General features: G+C 37.3%; 1 protein-coding gene across 4 annotated transcripts in view; it reads right to left on the bottom strand.

Annotated features, from left to right (window-relative positions):
• Positions 1-6,873: 6,873 nt before the first annotated feature.
• The window catches only part of LOC126243676 (uncharacterized), a 226,470-nt gene continuing 213,971 nt past the window's right edge, over positions 6,874-19,372 (bottom strand). For 3 of the 4 annotated variants that reach the window (XM_049948180.1, XM_049948178.1, XM_049948182.1), the window contains one exon: positions 15,529-18,086. In XM_049948180.1, coding sequence (XP_049804137.1) covers positions 17,872-18,086 — 215 coding nt within the window. In that variant the 3' untranslated portion in view covers positions 15,529-17,871. Of the gene's footprint in view, positions 7,241-15,528; positions 18,087-19,372 lie in introns of those variants that run through there. The other variant, XM_049948181.1, reaches the window with a different exon arrangement.

Here is a 19,372-nt window from a genome sequence, read left to right as displayed (position 1 = left end):
ATATTGGGCAGTAACTTTCAGCTCTGCTTTTAATCCCCTTTCTTACAAATTGGGATAGCAATAGTATCCTTCAGGACATGGGAAATTTTCTATTCTTAAAAGTATTATTGATCAGAAAGGTAAGAGAGGCAAAATAATGTCAATTGTCTGTTTCAGAATGCTATTTGAGACGCCATACCGATCTGCACTGTAAGAGCTATGTAGGTTTATGACAACTCAGTATACAATTTGGCAGCTAACCTTCTTCCATTTAAAAGATAATTCATTTGAGTCAAGTATGTTACGGGAAGTACTTCCATAAGTTACATCATCTGGTGTGTAGTTAGTCGGAGTTTCACACCTCGTGCAACTTACAAAGAATTCATTTCCCTGCTATTGTGTTTCTTACCTTCCAGACAGCCGTATATTTGTTGCAGGAATTTACAATGAAAGCATCATTGGTGCTCTGATTTTCGGTCTGTGTTTCAGTTCTGTATTTCTTCCTGGCTTCATTGTACTTCTGTTTCAATGCTAGGGTACCAGTTTTAGCATTTTAAGTAGAGCAGTAACGGTGTTTCTCTAGCAGTGAAGTTCAGTTGTAAACCAATTGTTTGCTTATTAACCTAAAAGCATTCTCATTGTTGTTACAATTATATAGGCCTACTCTATCCAACTCAAGTTCTCATAATTGTTGTCTTAGCTGTGTAATGTCGCCTGTATATAACAGTTTGATCCTCTTAATTGCTGAAGAGGGTAGTTTACACAGTTGACTGTTAGTCATGGTGGTCAGATAACATTGGATCTGTCGCTCCATACTGATATTCATCTTTCATGAAATTGGAGATTCTGTTGTCCAGGCATGCATCTAATCAGGTTGGATTGTCATTCACATAAGTTGTTGAATCTTAACAGGTTTTTGAAAATGTGTGACAGTGTTTTATGTGTGAGGCAATATTAATATCACCAATGTATGTTATCTTATAGTGACTGTATTTTGACAGCTGATAGATTATATTAGATTAGATTCAGTTTCAGTTTTCGTTCCAAAAAATGAGATGATTCTCATGGGTGTGGAGCAGCATAACATAAAAACGTTTGAATATAATACTTACTACCCTGATCATTTGCAGGAGATAGCCGAAATAGGTTAAAATAGTGTAGTAAACTGGAACAGCTAATATTTACTGAATTAACACACTGTCAGAATGAAACACTGTTTCGCACTATTAATAAATTTAACATACACAAAATACCTAATCTTGATTGTTGTGACCAAGTGTTGTCAAAAACTGAAATCTAACAGATATTTTTACTTAAGCTGACTTAACAGCCTCTGTTATGATATTCATCTATGGAGTAGAAGGAGTTTCCCATCAAAAAGTCTTTCAAACTCTGTTTAAACCATGCTTTATCTGAAACTAAGTTTTTAATGGTTGCTGGAAATTTATTGAAAGTGTGTGTTCCTGAATAATAGACCCCTTTTTGGACCAAGGTAAGTGATTTTAGATCTTTATGTAGATTGTTCTTATTCCAAGTATTGATACTATGTACTGAGCTATTGGTTGGAAATAGAGATGTATTACTTGCAACAAATTTCATTAAGGAATAAATATACTGAGAAGCAGTAGTTAGAATACAAAGTTCCTCGAACAGGTTTCTATAAGATGTTCTTGAATGTACACCACAAATGATTCTTATCACATGCTTTTGCACCCTAAAAACATTTGCTCGGGTTGATGAGTTGACCCAGAATACGATCCCATATGACATAATAGAATGAAAGTATGCAATTTTTTTTTACATGTATATCTCCTACATCTGACATCATTCTCATGGAAAATAGAGACTTATTTATGCACTTAAGCAATTCTGTGGTATGCCCTTCCCAACTGAATTTATTATCGAGTTGTAATCCCAGAAATTTAAAATTGTCAACCTCTCCGATCTGCATGTCTTCATGTGTTATGCTGGAAGGAAATCTCTTACAGGTTCTGAACTGTATATAGTGGGTCATCTCAAAGTTTAATGACAGTGAATTAGCTTTAAACCACTTATTAATGCCAGTGAAAATTTGATTAGCATCTATTTCTAAATCTGTACTTGACTTGCTATTTATTGCAATGTTTGTATCATCTGCAAACAAAACAAACTTAGCATCTGGCAATGTACCAGATGAGAGGTCATTAATGTACACAAGAAAAAAACAATGGACCCAAGATGAAACCTTGAGGAACACCACACACAATTAATTCCCAGTCAGATGAAGACTGACTGCTTACTGCACAGGTATTTCGCAACGACACCCTTTGTTTCCTGTTAGGTAGATAAGATTCAAACCATTTCACAGCATTGCTGGTGACACCATAATATTCTAATTTACTTAAGAGAATGCTGTGGTTCACACAGTCAAAGGCTTATTTAGAGTCTCCATTTGGTTAATGAAGTGATTCATATAAGAGGTTGTGGTGTGATAAATAGAGATAAGCATTAACTTTGGTTTAGGAAATATTGCTGCAACATTGTTCCTTGAAAAACTGAACAAATTTTTGTGTTACGTATTCAGTGCTGGAGTTTTTGTTTACAAAAATAACAACTCCTCCATGCCACCTTTTGCTTCTACAGTACGAACTTGCTAATTCATATGCTTCTGGGATTTAAATGCAGCACTCTCAGCAGGCATGAGACAGTGTTCATTAACACAAAAAGATGGCCTAGCTTTGAGTTCAGGAATACATCTACTTTATTTACTTTGTTTGTGACTGTTTGTACATTGAGATGCATAATTATAATTCTGTTATCAGTAAGGATAGGTAAAGAACTTAATGCATCTGTATTTACAATTTTGGTGGAACCAGCTGGGGCATGATAGTTCAAAAAAATCTTCACTGCAGCTACTTCACTGCTTCTGGTAGATGGACAAGTGGCAGTACTTTCCTTGATCTTGGCTGTTAAAGCAGCTGTATCTGCAGTTCTGGCCAGTCCACTGCTATTGCAGTCTGTTGAAGTGGTTGCTGTTGTTGGCTCTGTAGTGGGTTCTACATTTGGTTCATACCACCCCAGTTCTTTGACTGTCCTTTGGAACTTTCTTTTAATTGCATTGGTTCTCAACCTTCCTAACATCCATTTTCCTTTAGTATTCAAGTGAGATCCATGTCTGGTTAAATATGTTCCATCAAGTGAGCTGACGTCTATTAATTTGATGTTACTGAACATCTTAAACATGCTTTTAACTTTTTTTATTTATTCTATGAGTTTCTTTGTTACAGGTGAGCTTTCTGGCAGGTCACACCTGTGGCTGAAGTTTACAAGTATGGCATTTACATTAGCTAGAAGTAATAGGAGTTTCAACAGCTGTGTAAACATGTTCACAGCTCTAAAAAATCATTATGCTATCCTGTTCAGTACAATTGATTTTCAATAACCTGTTTACATCAGAAAAACTGCAACATAATTAGGATGTCCCATGTTGGAGTCATAGTATCTTAGAAATACACAATCAGAAACTTACCTCTGAAAACATTTGATCCATGTATCTCTTGAATAAACAGGACTTGTTAGAAATCTCTTTAGGCTTTTCGTTTAGCGTGGGATCCACAGACTGTGATGCGCATAAGGAAGTGTTATTACTTTATCCGTTATGGCTTCTGTGGAAATAAATTCAGTAATCTTTACTTTTGTATTTTATGTTAATGCATGACAACAAAGCTTCCCCATAAACATCTATATTTCTTGTTACAGGAAGGAGACAAATCGGAATCGTTCACAAGTTAATATGTTCAACCATTTCTTTGAAATTCAGTACAATGAATTTGATGCATTATCAGAAGAAATGCTTGGGTTATAAAGAAGATAGGAATGATTAGAAAATGAGTATTCAATTGTCAATTATTACAGTTTCTTTCTGTGTATGGATTCACTTTGAATAAAGTCTATTTACATAAAAGAACAGCATAGATGCAGGAAAATCTCCTGATTTGATAGTGGATATTTTTACATCGATAAACACTCTAAGTGAATTTAATGCTGTTCTCTATGACCTTCTTTGTGTCAAAAGTTGGAATGCCACATGCAAGCGACTTCCTTATGGGGGAGGATTACTGAATTTCTGGCACCATCCAGTGACATGCAACTTCTGAGAAACTGTCCTGAGATAATTTAATTTGAGTCACCTTTTTTTATTTCAATTAAGTTAACAGAATGTGAACTGTTATGACTGAACTTCCTGGTGCTTGTTTCACTCAAATGCCAACTTTAAATTCAAATGGTGAAGGCACATTCATAGATGAGACTTGTTAAAGGTGACTTTCAAGTCAATAACTTCCCTAACTGGCCACTTACAGGCTGGAATATTGGTTTAAAGTTATAAAAAGAAACAACATTTTGGAGGGAAGAGGTGTTGAGTGGCAGACAGTCACACTTCAAACTAGACTGAGCTGTTGGACAAACACTTTCTTCAGAATTAGAACGAAAACACACACACACACACACACACACACACACACACACACACAGAGAGAGAGAGAGAGAGAGAGAGAGAGAGAGAGAGAGAGAGAGAGAGAGACTCTATCATGTCTGGGCCCTGAGGCCCGACTGCAGTGAGTGGTGAGATCTACTGGAGCGGGTAACATGAGGCAGGGAGGGGGAGGAATAGCTATAGTAGAGAAGGTTAGGGGACAATGCCGTAGTGCTGTCTGAGGGACTGTGCAGGGATGCAGCAGGGAGACGATGGTGGGATGGTGGACTGCTAAGTATGCATCAGGAGTCTGTGCTGTGGAGAAACTGTGGAGTCCTAAAGCAGAGAAGGGAAAGAACAATGTAAGTGCACTGTGAGGATAGAAGAGGGGTGTGTGTGGCAGGAATGAGAGCAGGAAAGGTGACTGAAGGGGAGGGGGGGGGGGGGGCTAAACGTTGAGGCCAGTTTGGTTCTGGATATGCCACAAGGAGAGTTCCCACCCTAATGAAACTGGTGTTGATGGGGAAAATCCAGATAGCATGGGCGGGAAGCAGTCATTGAGAACTAGCAAAATCTACATGGCTCATGCTGTGAAGCAGTTGCTGAAGACTAGCAAATCGCAATTGCACAGTATGCTCAGCAACTGGGCGATCCCGCTCTCTCCTGCCCACAGTTTGACAGTAGCCTTTCTTGCAGATAGGCAGCTTTTTAGCAGTTGTGCCCACTCTGAATGTTACACAGAGGTTGCAGCGAAGTTGGTAGAGCGCATGGCAGTAGCAGGACATATTGAACAGGTCTAGCATCTAGGACTCCTATGGGGATGTGAATCACAGGGTAAGAAGTTGGGAGCAAGGGTGGAAGAGGGACAGACAAGGCTTGTTGGGCTGATGAGGACTAATTGAACCTGTAATGGTAGTGATCCGATTTTCATAGCCTCTCCTCAGTAGCGCCACTTTTGATCACTGCAAAGATGGAAGTCTAAATGAGTGTAGGATGGTGTTTGCTCAGAGATGAACATGACTCCTTAATTTAGACTGCACAAACACACACATTTACTCTTCACTGCATTTGGCTATTAAAAACGGTGACCAGTTTGTCAATTGCAAAAGATTATTTAACACACTAAACCATTTCAGCATCTACAATTACAGTGGTGAAGTTAACTGTCCTATTGTGGCACAAAACAGTTCAATTTACACGAAAATGTCTCAGTTCACACTTACAATCAAGTAGGAAGTTAGTATAGTGAATTACACTCCTGTAGTTCAAATAATTCAGTTCATAATGAACATCACTGTGTCCAACAATTACTAGTTCCAATGACAATAACTTCCACATTCTTGCTAATCCCAACACAGTTCAGTTAGAATGTTCCTAAATTTGAGGTACTATAATCATTGGAGAGTCTTTAAATGTTACTGTTAGTGGGTGTCCTGCTGGTTGGAGCATCTCCATGTTAAAAACATGTGATGGGCATAAGAATCAATTGCTGTTTCATAAACTTCGTTATGTTTTGAAAATTGACTATGTTGGATTTTAATGTTTTGTATGACATACAAGAACTAATGTGACTTTGACTTATAGAAAATGTCACTAGCCACAAATTTAGAAAAAACATATAGACACTATTATTCTTGGGCAATGTGAAACACCTTGTTTTACATGTAGGAGCACCATATTACAGATTATGGCAAATTACATGAAATTATTAATTAGATCATTAGAGTGCTGTGTATAATTTTGTACAGAAAAATTAAGGAAACAAAAGTATGTAGTCAAAGTTTGAATCTAACAATGGAAATTGGTAGTGGTTCTCAACTTCAAGCTTAATTTTTTTGTAAGATAAATAGGTTTAGGCGATTTAAACTATGTTACTGAAACTTGGAATGCTTACCTTTCAGATGATATGTGACATCATATGGAATTCTGCTAATCAGCTCACAGAGTTTTACATGTATCAAACCGTAGTGCTAACTTAACTTGCTGTATCTCACATTATCAAGTTTTGTAGCCACACTAATGTTTCTCCTGGAATCAGCCTAAGCATAAGGAATATCTGAACAATAAACTTAAATGAGGGAAAGCTTAACCCATTACAGGCCAAAACTCTATCGGATCATTTTTTGCAAACTTTTATACATAAATACGTTACATTGAGTGATTAATTGAATAAAAAGTTATTTTGAAAATTTTCAGTTTATTAGAACAAAAACTACAGACAGTCCCATTTTTGGGACATAGGCCAAATGCACTATCCAAATTCACAACCTTATTCTCCATGCATAATATTGTAAGAAACAACACAAACAATAAATAAAGAATGTTTTAATATTATTGAATGTCTATTCAGTATGAAATGAAGCAAAACACTTGTCATGTACACCAACATTGCACCTATCACAAATTTTTGTTGTTTTTTTCTTGCAGTAAGCACATCTCTTCTGTGTTTTACTTGACACAATGAAATGATTTCCTGGATCTAGTCGTACATCTGTGCTCACCCGTCCTCCCATCAGTTTGCTTCCTTGTGGTCCTCTGCGTTTTGGTACTGATCCTGTTTTCTTTGATAGGTAAAACATCACTATTCTCTGTCGGACATCCAAAAGTGAGAGCTTCTCTCTAAAGTACCGGCTACATCTTGTACAACAGACTCATTGTTCAATACATTTTTGTCAATGACTTCTTCATCTGTTATTACATCTGCATCGGGTGGAATCATCTTCATCGTCACACTCTTGATGGTTCGCTAGTTCTGCTGGAATTTCTTCAAGTGTAAGTCCACGCGGCATGTTTTTATCCTGTTGGAATCTTAAAATTCGAATAGAACATGAAAAAAAGCAGGTATAAAGAACGTAAAATGCAATTCTTCTCTGTATAATACGTGTATACAAGAATAGGGCACATCAACAATAAATGATAGTGTAACATGCCATTGTCCCATTATTGAGACGCATAAAATATATCGATATTGCACTTACTTGAAAAAAATCTGAAGTATACTTAATCTTACATGGACATCCATATGTTCATAACAAACATGCCCAGACAACTAAATCACAGCTCATTGTCATCCAGGAACTACCAGCAGACATACAGTGCTGCCAAGTGCGAGATCAAAAAATTGGGAAGTTTATAATTTTCCTGACGTGAAGTACTTAGAAAAAAGTTATTTATTTTACATTTAGAGGCATTATAGCAGTTAGTTGAACCTACAGCTGCAACAATAAAGGCTAAAAGTTCCATTGCTTACGTAGAAATAAGTAAAATATACGCGTCCCAAAAAAGGGACAATGATCAGTAATGAGTTAATTACACTTTTGGAAATCTACTGATTAATTAATAATTTTAAGAATGATAATTATGATGGAAATTTGCTGGCGCCACACAAGAGGCACAACAATAGTGAATTCGCTCGGGAGCGTGTGCCTCAGCTAATTTACGCACAGGAACACACACTCCAGACACTCAGGCTTATGATTTTTCATGCATATAAAAAATCTGTAACATATAATGTTGGATTATTAGATGATATTTCTTCTATCCATGAAGTTATTTACCCCCTCTTCTTCTTTGAAGACAATGTTATGGCATTCAGCTTGCTCTGCTTAAATTTCTTGCTTCTCTGAAGTATTACAGATAAATACAGGCATCAGGCGAAGTAAAGAAGTAATACGTGACATTGACTTACTACTATAAGAATTAATGTATTTCACATTATTAGAGAACTAATGAGAAATTTCATGTCCTCTCTCTATCATGGATGGGAAAACACAGACAGTACAAGATTGATGAAACATTCAGCAGGAGTTTTTACAAAACACAAGAAAATTAATGTTCTGCATTTTTTTCGCTATCTCCACAGGCTTGATTGCTGTGGGCATACCACATTTTAATATTTCCCACAAACAACTTAGGCGAATAAATGGATAAAAATAAACACAGGAAAATAAAACATATACCCATACAGGTAAAACAGGATAAGTCCCAAACAACTGCCCCCCCCCCCCTCCCATTGTATACGGGTGTGGTCCATGATTACTGGGGTCCTTTCTACATGCAATCATAATATATTAAAATTTATTTTCAGTCATAACTTATAGTGTGCATTTGGCCTGACCGGGTTTTAAAAATACCTTTATTGATGCCCAAACTTATTTTAATGTATACCCTAGACATGCCACCTCTCTCTCATTTTATGGTTTTATTTACATTTTCTGGAAGTTTAGTTTTCCAAGTCCATGCCATCACAAAGGGCATGCTTAAAGTCCACGGCTCCATTATTGTGGAGTAACTGCTACATGCCTCTTGCAGGGCTACGCTCACACACACATTAAGTAATGTTTGTTGAGTGCGCACATTGTTAAGTCCATTGGTGCAACACAACTAGAGGGTACAGTTTGTTTTCACACTTTTGGATAATGACTGTGATATGACTTTCAAAATCATAGAGCACAGCAATCAGTCATCCTTTTCTTTCAGGTTTTATTAAGCAAACCTAGATTTCAGCTGGTGTTTAGTGATTATCAATGCACTACTTCATACACGTAAGAGCCAAGGAAACTGGTAAACCTGCCTAATACCATGTACGGCCACCATGACCATGCAGGAGTGCTGCAACATGACACAGCATGGATGTAGTGCTGGCGGGAACTGCTGACATCACGAATCCCACAGGGCTGTCCATAAATCCATAAGAGCACGAGGGGGGTGGAGATCTCTTCTCAACAGTATGTCGCAAAGCATCACAGATATGCTCAATAATGTTCATGTCTGGGAAGTTTGGTGGCCAGCAGAAGTGTTTAAACTCCGACAAGTGTTCTCGGAGCCACTCTGTAGCAATTCTGGATGTGTCGGGTGTCACACTGTCCTGCTAGAATTGTTGGAATGCACGATGGACATGAATGGATGCAGGTGATCAGATAGGATGCTTACGTATGTGTCACCTGTCGGAGACATATCAGGGGTACTATATCACTAACTGCACACTCTCCACACCATTACAGAGCCTCCACCAGCTTGAACATTTCCCTGCTGACTTGCAGGATCCATGGATTCATGAGGTTGTCTCCATACCCGTACACGTCCATCTGCTCAATACAATTTGAAACGAGACTCATCTGACCAGACAACATGTTTCCAGTCATCAACAGTCCAATGTCGGTGTTGACGGGCCCAGGCAAGGCGTAAAGCTTTGTGTAGTGCATTCATCAAGGGTATACAAGTGTGCCTTTAGCTCCAAAAGCCTATATCAATGACATTTTGTTGAATGGTTCACACGCTGGCAGTTGTTGTTGGCCCAGCATTGAAATCTGCAGCAATCTGCGAAAGGGTTGCACTTCTATTACGTTGAACAATTCTCTTCAGTTGTCGTTAGTACCGTACTTGCAGGCTCTTTTTGCAACCACAGCAATGTCGGAGATTTGATTTTTTATTTTATGTATGTGGATGTGTACATTCATCAACTCCTTTTTAATTCTCAAAACCAATGCTTCTTTTATAAGAGCGCAAATATAATGTTTCAAAATCTTAAACATTGCTGTGAAACATAAGCTGCATAAATCTGAAGAGCTCCAAATAAAGATTTATTAGCCCTTGACCATGGTTTCGATATTTTTACAAACATCAAGACCACAGTCAAGGGCTAATAAACCTTTATTTACAACTGGTTGGCCGATTTTTCACATTTCGTACAGAACATGTCCGTTTTTCGACTTACCTTCTTCAGTCCTTCCACATTCATGCTGCGATTATACCTGCAATTAATAAGTGGTGGTGTACATGGGCACAATTTCATCACTTTGCAATGTGAAATGTGTTTTATTCCTCTCATAACATACAGAATTTCAGAAGAAAAGTCTCATGTACAGGAGACAAGTCAAGGTTACAATTCTCTAATTTGAAATTTAGTCACACTTACAATATTACTTGGTGAAGTATTTACTTACTTAAAATTTGTCAAACTTACAATATTACTTAATGAGAAATTTATATAAGGTTCTTTCTAATGTTGTTTCATAATTTACATCCATTGAAACTAGCATACATTTTTATTCCATTATAGGGATCCAGCTCAGAGTACCACTTCATCCTTCCTGAAATCTTCCACTGAGTAGTGGCATATTTCAATTAGAAAATCATGGAACTTGCTTTTTAAAATATTTAGCTTCATATTCATATGCCACATCCTTTTATTCTGTTGTGACTTTTCATGGTTATGTACTGAAGAGTCTGAGCATACAATTTTAAGTGATGTGAGATGAGCATAAAGTTTTCTTTATGTCTTCCATTGTATGAGTGTTCAAAATGTTTTTCGGTTTTTCTTTAATATATCAGCTCTGCTGTGTAGGAAAAGAATCACTTCTTAATGTGTAAAGAGGGGGCAGTTAATATTTTGAGGTCTTTTGTAGTTTGTTCCAAATGTGACGATACTCCTACAATTATTCTTTGTCTCGTTGTATATAGAAACTTTCCTTACAGTGTATATAACTACCAAATAAATTTGTATATACTGTAAATAGAAGCCTAGTGTGTAGATATGTTTATGTAGTTCATTATTCTATTTTCTTTTATTTTAAACCTCCTTATGATATTAGTTTAATCCTTATACTGTAGACTCCTTCATTTTAGTAGTAATTGACTTATATTACAACTTCCAAAATATAGCTTATTTGGCAGCTAGATGCCAAGTTTGCGTTGCATGCGTGCAAAGCGGCATGATGAGCTGAACTATGTGTGTTCATGCACTGAGGTTGCTGACCTGTGCGTTAGCTCCTAAAATCTCTGTGCATCCTCTCCCTCTTGTAATGTTACTTCACATGTTCACATCTCAAGTGCATTGCCACAATGTATTTGGGAAATGTACGTATTGCAGGACAAATCGGCACCACTGCAATTGTATTTGACTTTCAGGCTTCATAAAGCTTTCTGACATGAAACATAATCTTAAATTACTATAAATTACATTGCTTCCATTTATAAACATATAGGCAAATAAAATGAAAATTTTCTCTTAAAACTAAGTGAACAATTCTTATATACATATTACATAGAAATATTTCATTTGTTCATGTACCAATATTATGAAAAGGATAGTTGCTACTCACCACATAGCAGAAATATTGAGTCAGAGAAAGGTACAGAAAGTGAGCTTTCGGCCAATGAGGTCTTTGCTGAAAGTAGACACCACACACACACACACACACACACACACACACACACACACACACACACACACACACACAGTCTCTGGCAGCTGAAGACATGCTGCCTCGTGTTTGTATTGTTAATGTTGTAACACCAAAAATGCACATAAAATACCTTTCACACAATTCAAAATTTTTCGCCGTTTGATATCTGTTGATAACTTGTACTGTGCTTCTAATTCTGAATCTGTAGGCTTTGTTACACAAACTATACTCAATACATGATGGATGTGTTAGTGTATTTATTTGTGAATGTATATAATTGATTGTAATTATAATGTAAATACTGTAAATTGCTTGGTACTAGCCAAGGGAACTTTATTTTAATATATTGATAGCAATGATGAAATGGCAGTAGCTGTACCACTGTTTATCTTTGTGTATGGGAAGTCTCTGTTGTGGTGCGAGCAGGGAGAGAACAGAGCAGCTTGAGTCATAAAGAGGATGGAAGTGTTTGTTGGGCACTCCTGCAGATGCGGTGTGCAGCAATGGTCAATGGTGAGAATTAAGAGCACAGTAGGAGTGGACAGGCAGAGGAAGCTGCAGTTCTAACTATTGCCTGTCCCATAATTATCCGGGGCTCTGGAGACAACTCGTGGTTCTCAATCACCACCAGCAGCAACAGCGGTAGCTCAGCTCCACATAGCTACAAGATCATCACACTGTTAACCAGTGTTGTACAGACTTTACCCAGTGGCATTTCTTTCACAAAGATTAACTTTCTTGAATAATAAACTGCAATAGTTATAACTTGTGGGGTGCCTGTGTTGTCATTCTCCTCAAGACATTATTATCAAGCATGATCCCTTTCCTTTCCAAGCAATCACACACTATCATAAGAATAAGAAAATTGATTAACTATTTACTGCGAGTTTTGTTTGTTTGCTAATGATCAGTTTCACTGCCTCAGTAACTGTTCATTATTGTATTTCATAACAGAGACTTAACTAATTTGCAATTTTGAATATTAACTTCACTCACTTAAAATAATGTAAAAGTTCAGTGACAAAACTAATAAGTGAAGATACAGCACAAATTAAAAGTGCAAAATTTCATTTATTGCGTATTCAGCTTAGTGAGTGGCTTCTGCTGGCTTGGTGCGTGTCTCGTTGTTATCATGTTAAAAGAAAATTGCTTGCCTTTTCCAAATTTTGCATTATGTTGCACTTAGGTTACTGAAAGTCAATTTTTTGCGTAACAAAGTTTCAGTTACAGTTAATCACGTATTTAACCAGAAACTTCATTTAACTTTGCTTTCAAAATTTAGAATTCAGAATAAATAACTGTAAACTCAGTGGTTTCTGATTCACTTATTTTCTTGTAAACTGTTGTGTTGTGTAAAAGCGTGACCACCTTCTGTTGCCACACCAGTGATTATTTGCTTGATTTTCTTTGCCATTACCTTTCTTATGAGTCTGGATATTCGCTGCCCTGATGGGTTGGTGACCTTTTAATTATCCCTTTTTTGCTTAATCAGTATTTTTTGTATTATCTAGTTATTATTATTGTTATTAGCCTGTGTGTTTAGTGAGTGATTGCACTATATTCCACCCATTTCAAAATTATTGGCAGTATTTACAGTAGGTTAAGAATAGATTCTTTCTTCAGACGGGTCTGTTGTACACTTTCCCCCTGCTAACAGGTATTATTTTCCTTCGGTAATGATAGCCATACTGTAAAAATTCATTAGGCATACACGATCACGGTCAATTATATCGCAATCAAGTAGGCCGATTACAATGTACTTTAAGTGAGGTTAGACCATTGTCCAATTCTTTTAGCGTACAAATTCTTCCAAACCCTTCTGAGGATAGAGTCTCTTGTCCTTCCAAACCCTTCTGAGGATAGAGTCTCTTGTCCTTTCCACTATTAATGCATAGTCGTGTTCCTCCAGTGTGCCTTCCAGAATGATGAGGTAGGAAATGCCACAAAACATTTCTCAGACCATAACATTCCCTCCTCCAGCCTGGATGCTTCTGATGATCGCTGCTGGGTGTTTGCTTTCACATGTTTCATGCCATACATGCCAATGGCACATGTTTGATAGAGCATAAAATGTGAATGGCCACATGTCACCACTTAATGGATATCCAGCTACAGTATTGGCATTCAAATTCCAGCCTTTGCTGCCAATGAACAGCAGTCAGCTTGCGTGTATGAACCAGGTCCTGTTGAGGAGGTCCAATGAAGCAAGCAACATTCGCTGAATTGCATTGAGGGGGCACTGTTAGTAGCCTCTCAGGTCATATGGGCAGTTATCTGCACCAAAGTCGCATGTCTATTCACTCACACATATCTCCACATCTGTCATTCACCCATTCAGCTATGGTCTGTGTTGTATCACACTTGCCCCAAGGGCAAGATTCTAAGATTCTGTTCTGAGATGTTCGTCTGATCTATTAATAAGAGATCTGTTCACACAATTTGTAATTGTTACATATGAGCAACAAAATGCACAAGAGTTATTTAAAAAGTGGTTATGTCATTTCACAGCTTGCACAGATTGGAGCTCTCTTAAACCCCTCAACCCTCTGCAGACAGTGAAAAAGTCAAATGTCACAGATCGATGGCACTGCATAGCAGGTTCACTATATCAGGAAACTTCAAGAAAGGTGACAATATGATTATAATTAAGGTTAATACTATCATAGTATCGCCAGGGTGACAGATAATTTGTGGAAGTGATACACCGTATATGCTCAGTCCAGCTACAGACAATGGATGTTACATCCCCCTCGTCCCCCTCCACCAACATCAGAGAGAGCTTTTTTTCATCAGGGGTGAGGAGTAAAGGCACTACAGGCAGAGGAGGAGGGCAGATGAGGAGGGCACGCACAAAGGAAAACAGAAAGGATGAAAGACAGAAAAAATTAAGCAAATGGAGCTAAGAAAAGAAAAAAAAAGAAAAGGAAATTAAGAGGGAACGAATTTAAGGAATATGCACTAAAAGGTCAGTTGATCAATATAACAGCACTTTTGTTTAACATGTGTCTGTATTCTATATTTTATTTCTCCTGTAACTTATACCTACAGGTGTGTTACTAAGCAACTATCCCCAGCCGTGTTGCCAGTTGCCTACCTAATAGCTTGAAGGCGCAACAAAAATTTGATTTCCAATATTCTGTGTGATTATTACTGAATTAAAAAATTTAATATGCTGTCAAACATACTCAATAAGAGGTACAATGTTATATTATCCGTTTAACACAAGACAAGTGCTACAGTTAGAAACTGTGTACATGTCTTGAGGCAGCCTAACTGATGGCACGCAAATACCCGGATTTGGTTTGTCCAGTATTTGAGAGTGAGCGCACTTAGCAACTTCCAACAAACTGTAAACATAATTTCAGACCTTTTCTCACTAACATGCTTAACATCATATATATGACACATTAACTCGTTTATAATCAGCCGTTTGTAGATGTTTTATTCATGGGAGTACAATTCCTTAAAGAATCAAGGGTTTATTGGTTGTTATCTAAAAAGTAATAACTATGTATTTTAACATTTTGTCTTAACTGTTTTACACATGTGTTTAAATTGGCAGTAGGCACAAAGTCACAGTCAGTCGGTACTCGGTATTCACTGTGTGATGTTCTGTGTCGGTCAGCAGTATCAACTGTTTAATGTCAGAATGTTGCGAGCTGTAGTATGTGAACAATCATCATGTAAAGTTCTCTGTCAGCACTCTATCACTGAATTATGTAGATACAGTCCTCTGTACGGAACAGTCATTGTGTGGAGCGAAAATATTAGTGCCACTTGTATGTTGGTTTAGTGATCTCTTGATCATGATCGTGATTGACAATGCTAGTAAATGTATACAAACTTAAAAATATTCCAGTGATGTGGTGTAAAATTATTTTAAGGATCACTTAAAGGTCTCTCCAGCTGACAAATGAATTTTAATAAGGAAGATACAGAGGGACACAATTATCAGTTCAATAAACTTACAACTTCAGTGCTACTACTTGTCTGAAATACCAAGAAACAAGTTTGGTTTTACAAGGCACTTAATGAGCAATTCAAATTGTCTACCTAAAAGTGAAAATACAAATTTTAAACAGAAATTACAGATTACATACACCATCATCATCTTCACTTTCAGGGATTAGGCATGATGCCTATTCCAGATTACATGTGAGAGGCACTCAATAAGTAACGCAACACATTTATTTTCAAAGCCAATTTTCGTTTAAAATGAGCAAACTTTGTTGTGGGAAATCACGGAATATTCCTGCTTCAGCACCTATAGTTTCATGAAGTTCTGATAGGTGGCAGTGCTGTACATAGCCTTCAAAATGGCATCTGTAATGAAGGTGCGTTCCAAGCAGAAAGCTGTCATTTAGTTTCAGTGAACAAAGGCATTGTGAGTTGTTGGGTGAGGCATCTGTCATCATAGGAACAAGGTCATGCAAACCTGTCTGACCTCCTGGGTGACGGCCAGGCATACACAGCTGTACCTCCTGCAGTGTCGGCCCATGTGAACGCACTCATCTGACTGTGATCGACAAATCACAGTCAAACACCTCGTCACAGAACTGTACATCTCTTTTGTTAGTGCTGACCGACTCGTCCACCAGTTGGGGTAATCAAAGGTGTGTGCCTGCTCGGTCCCTCACTGCCTAACAGAGGGACAATAAGAGGAACGAAGGACCATCCGTTACGAGGTTGACTGTGACAATCTTTTGTCAAACATTGTCACAGGTGACAAAACATGGGTTCATCATTATGAACTGGAAACACAATGAAATAACAATCTATCTCCTCCGAAGCAAAAGTTCAAAGCCGCACCCAGTCAGTACAGTCAAGGTAGTGGTCTTCTAAGTTATTCTGTTAGATGCCACTCCTCATGGTGCAACAATCGACTCTAAAAGTGTATTGTGCTACCCTCAGGAAATTGAAGAAGTGACTTCAGAGTTTCCATCTCCACAAAAATGCAAAAGAACTTGTCCTCCGCCATGACACTGCAAAGCCTCACACAAGTCTGCATACCTGAGAGGAGTTCACAAAACGTCATTGGACTGTTCTTCCTCATCCACTCTACAGCCTGGATCTCCCAACTTCACAGACTTCATATGAAGGATGCACTCCACAGGATGCAGTACAGAAATGATGGGGAGGGTGCAGCGAGACATCGGCTCGGAAGTCGACCAGTAGAGTCGTACCATTCGGGCATACAGGTCCTCCCAGTAAGGTGGCTTAACATCGTCTCATTGAACAGAGATTATGTTGAAAAGTAGGCCTTTCTAGCCAAAAGAGTGGGGAATAATATGGTGTATTGGAATCCTGAATAAAACCAACTTGCTTTCAGAAAAAAAATGTATTGCATTACTTATTGAACGCCCCTCACACATAATATAAAAGTAATTTTATAGTGTTTAATGTCTTGAGAAAGTCTGGATGAAGTGCAAAGATGGGCATAGAAAGAAAATTTCAAATAAAATCAGAAATTGTGCCTAAAGAGCAACACTAATGCTTATAAACTTGTGTTAGGAAGCTGTAGCTGACATCATATCAATTATACATAATGTGAAGTTGTTTATTTCACAGAAATTACACAAAAAATAGAATTTAAAAAATGTTTCCATAAAATACAAAGGGAGAGCAACTGTTAAAACTTCCTGTCTTAATAGCTTCCACAGTTTTTCTTCTACTAGGCAGAACAAGATATGCAACAAAGACACGAAATGGTACTGCCATTAAGCATTAAATCAAATCAGTACAATATCTGTGATTGAAAAGTGAAGCTAAAATATTAATGTAATGAGAAAAACTGTCATGATGATAAAAAATATAAAACCTTCACAATTCTCTCTCCAGATAAAAATAACAGTACAAATTATGAATATAGCTGTACTGAGATGTATGGTACAATTATTTACCTTTCTCAGTTCAATTTTAAAAGCTATAATCAGGTACAAATATAACAAATATTTGCTGTTATTTTACAAATAACAAATGAATATAACACAGTGAAATATCAAGAGACAACACATTTGATATTAAGAACTTCAACTGTGTGATTAGGAACACCTACCACTAAAAGACATATGAATGCAATTTTGGAGATATGAAGTGCCTAAAAATATATCACTTGCACCACAACTTTGAAAACTCTAATGAAGCAGGGACCATCAACTCCCATCACATTTACCTTTCTATTAGTTGAGGATTCAATGAAATATTTAAAACTGAATTCTGAGGCAGATGAGGATCTCTAAGGTTATAATCCCCTTACTGTTTGTGGGAGACTTCAAGATTATTTAGCACTCCACCTAATAACATATATTTTTTAAATCCTCTCTCAACTGTAACTCCGATATCCACTTCTATCAGGTCTTGAGCCCGTCTGTATTTGCGAAAGCATCCTCGATCTTTCAGCTTTTGTAATGTATTCCACACTTGTTGCCTTAATGGTTCATTTCGAATGTATGTGTAGACAGAACATTCTGAGGAAGAAGAGACAGCACATTGTTAAAAAGGAGCTTTCCTCACAAGGTTATGAATTATAATGCAGAAACCAGCATGCATAGCTGAAGACATTGTTGTGAACTTTGAGGACCTGACCTAATGGCATTTGGTGACACCAACAGGTAAGTAGGACACAGCTCAGTATTCAGTTAACTTTTATGCTTAGCCAACAATCAATACTAACTTGCCAAATTGCCAGATTATTTTCAATGTCCACAACTTCATCTGCACAAGTACCATAAAGGAAAATGTAGTTATTTAAATTTAAGCATACAAAATTATTTTGGACAATAATGAACATAATTAAAAAGGATTTTGGTAAATAATGTTTGATACAGTATCATCAGGAACATGAACCAACAGATTGGTCATACAGCTGACAAGGGAGGGAATTGTATTGAGCTGAAAATTAGAGAATTAGTCCTGCATTTTCATAATCATAGCCCAAAACAGATGATTACTGCTAGCTGTACAAAATTATGATTATACAGGAACTCATTGGGATTTCATACTTTCAGTGAAGTATATGGTAAAAGCTTTTGAAAATTTATTGTGATATATAAGTCCAAGAATATAAAAATTCAACTGGATAACTGATAAAACTATCTTGGTTTATACCTCTATTAATCCGAACTACAGTCTGTTACCTCATGATGTGTACCAATATGTTTGTGTTAATGGCACCACGGTCATTTTATGCTACTAATAACACTACTCCACAGCACTGAGAGTTATGCTTTTGTTATTTGGAGGATGTCACTGTAGACATTAGACACTATATTTTCACTGACACTGAAGTTGGAGGCATTGCGCCAGTTCATATCAAAGGGATTTTTGTTGCTCATGAGTTGACAATTGAAGCTTTTTGGTTGTTCCATTGTATTTAAGAAATGTCATTGCTTTCCCTTTTAGGTTGGTTGGTTGGTTTGGGGAAGGAGACCAGACAGCGAGGTCATCGGTCTCATCGGATTAGGGAAGGATGGGGAAGGAAGTCGGCCGTGCCCTTTGAAAGGAACCATCCCTTTCCCTTTTAGGAAACTCTGGGCTCCATTGAATGCTTTCAATGCTGAATGTGAATTGAAATATTCTGTTGATCCGCAATTTTTAGACATTCAGGTTTAACAGTGAGCAAGTTGCACTGGTACCCAGAAGGAATGTCATTATATTTCTGTAAACAACATTGCAAAGCAGCATGGCACAACCATATTGTTTCAGTGACAACCAGTTTCAGTTAACTAACCATCTGGTTGTCAGTTAATAAATA

This window comes from Schistocerca nitens, chromosome 1 (assembly GCF_023898315.1).
Source record: "Schistocerca nitens isolate TAMUIC-IGC-003100 chromosome 1, iqSchNite1.1, whole genome shotgun sequence".
NCBI lineage: Eukaryota > Metazoa > Arthropoda > Insecta > Orthoptera > Acrididae > Schistocerca > Schistocerca nitens.
Note: the sequence above shows the minus strand (reverse complement) of the source record. Positions and strands in the feature narration are given on the sequence as shown.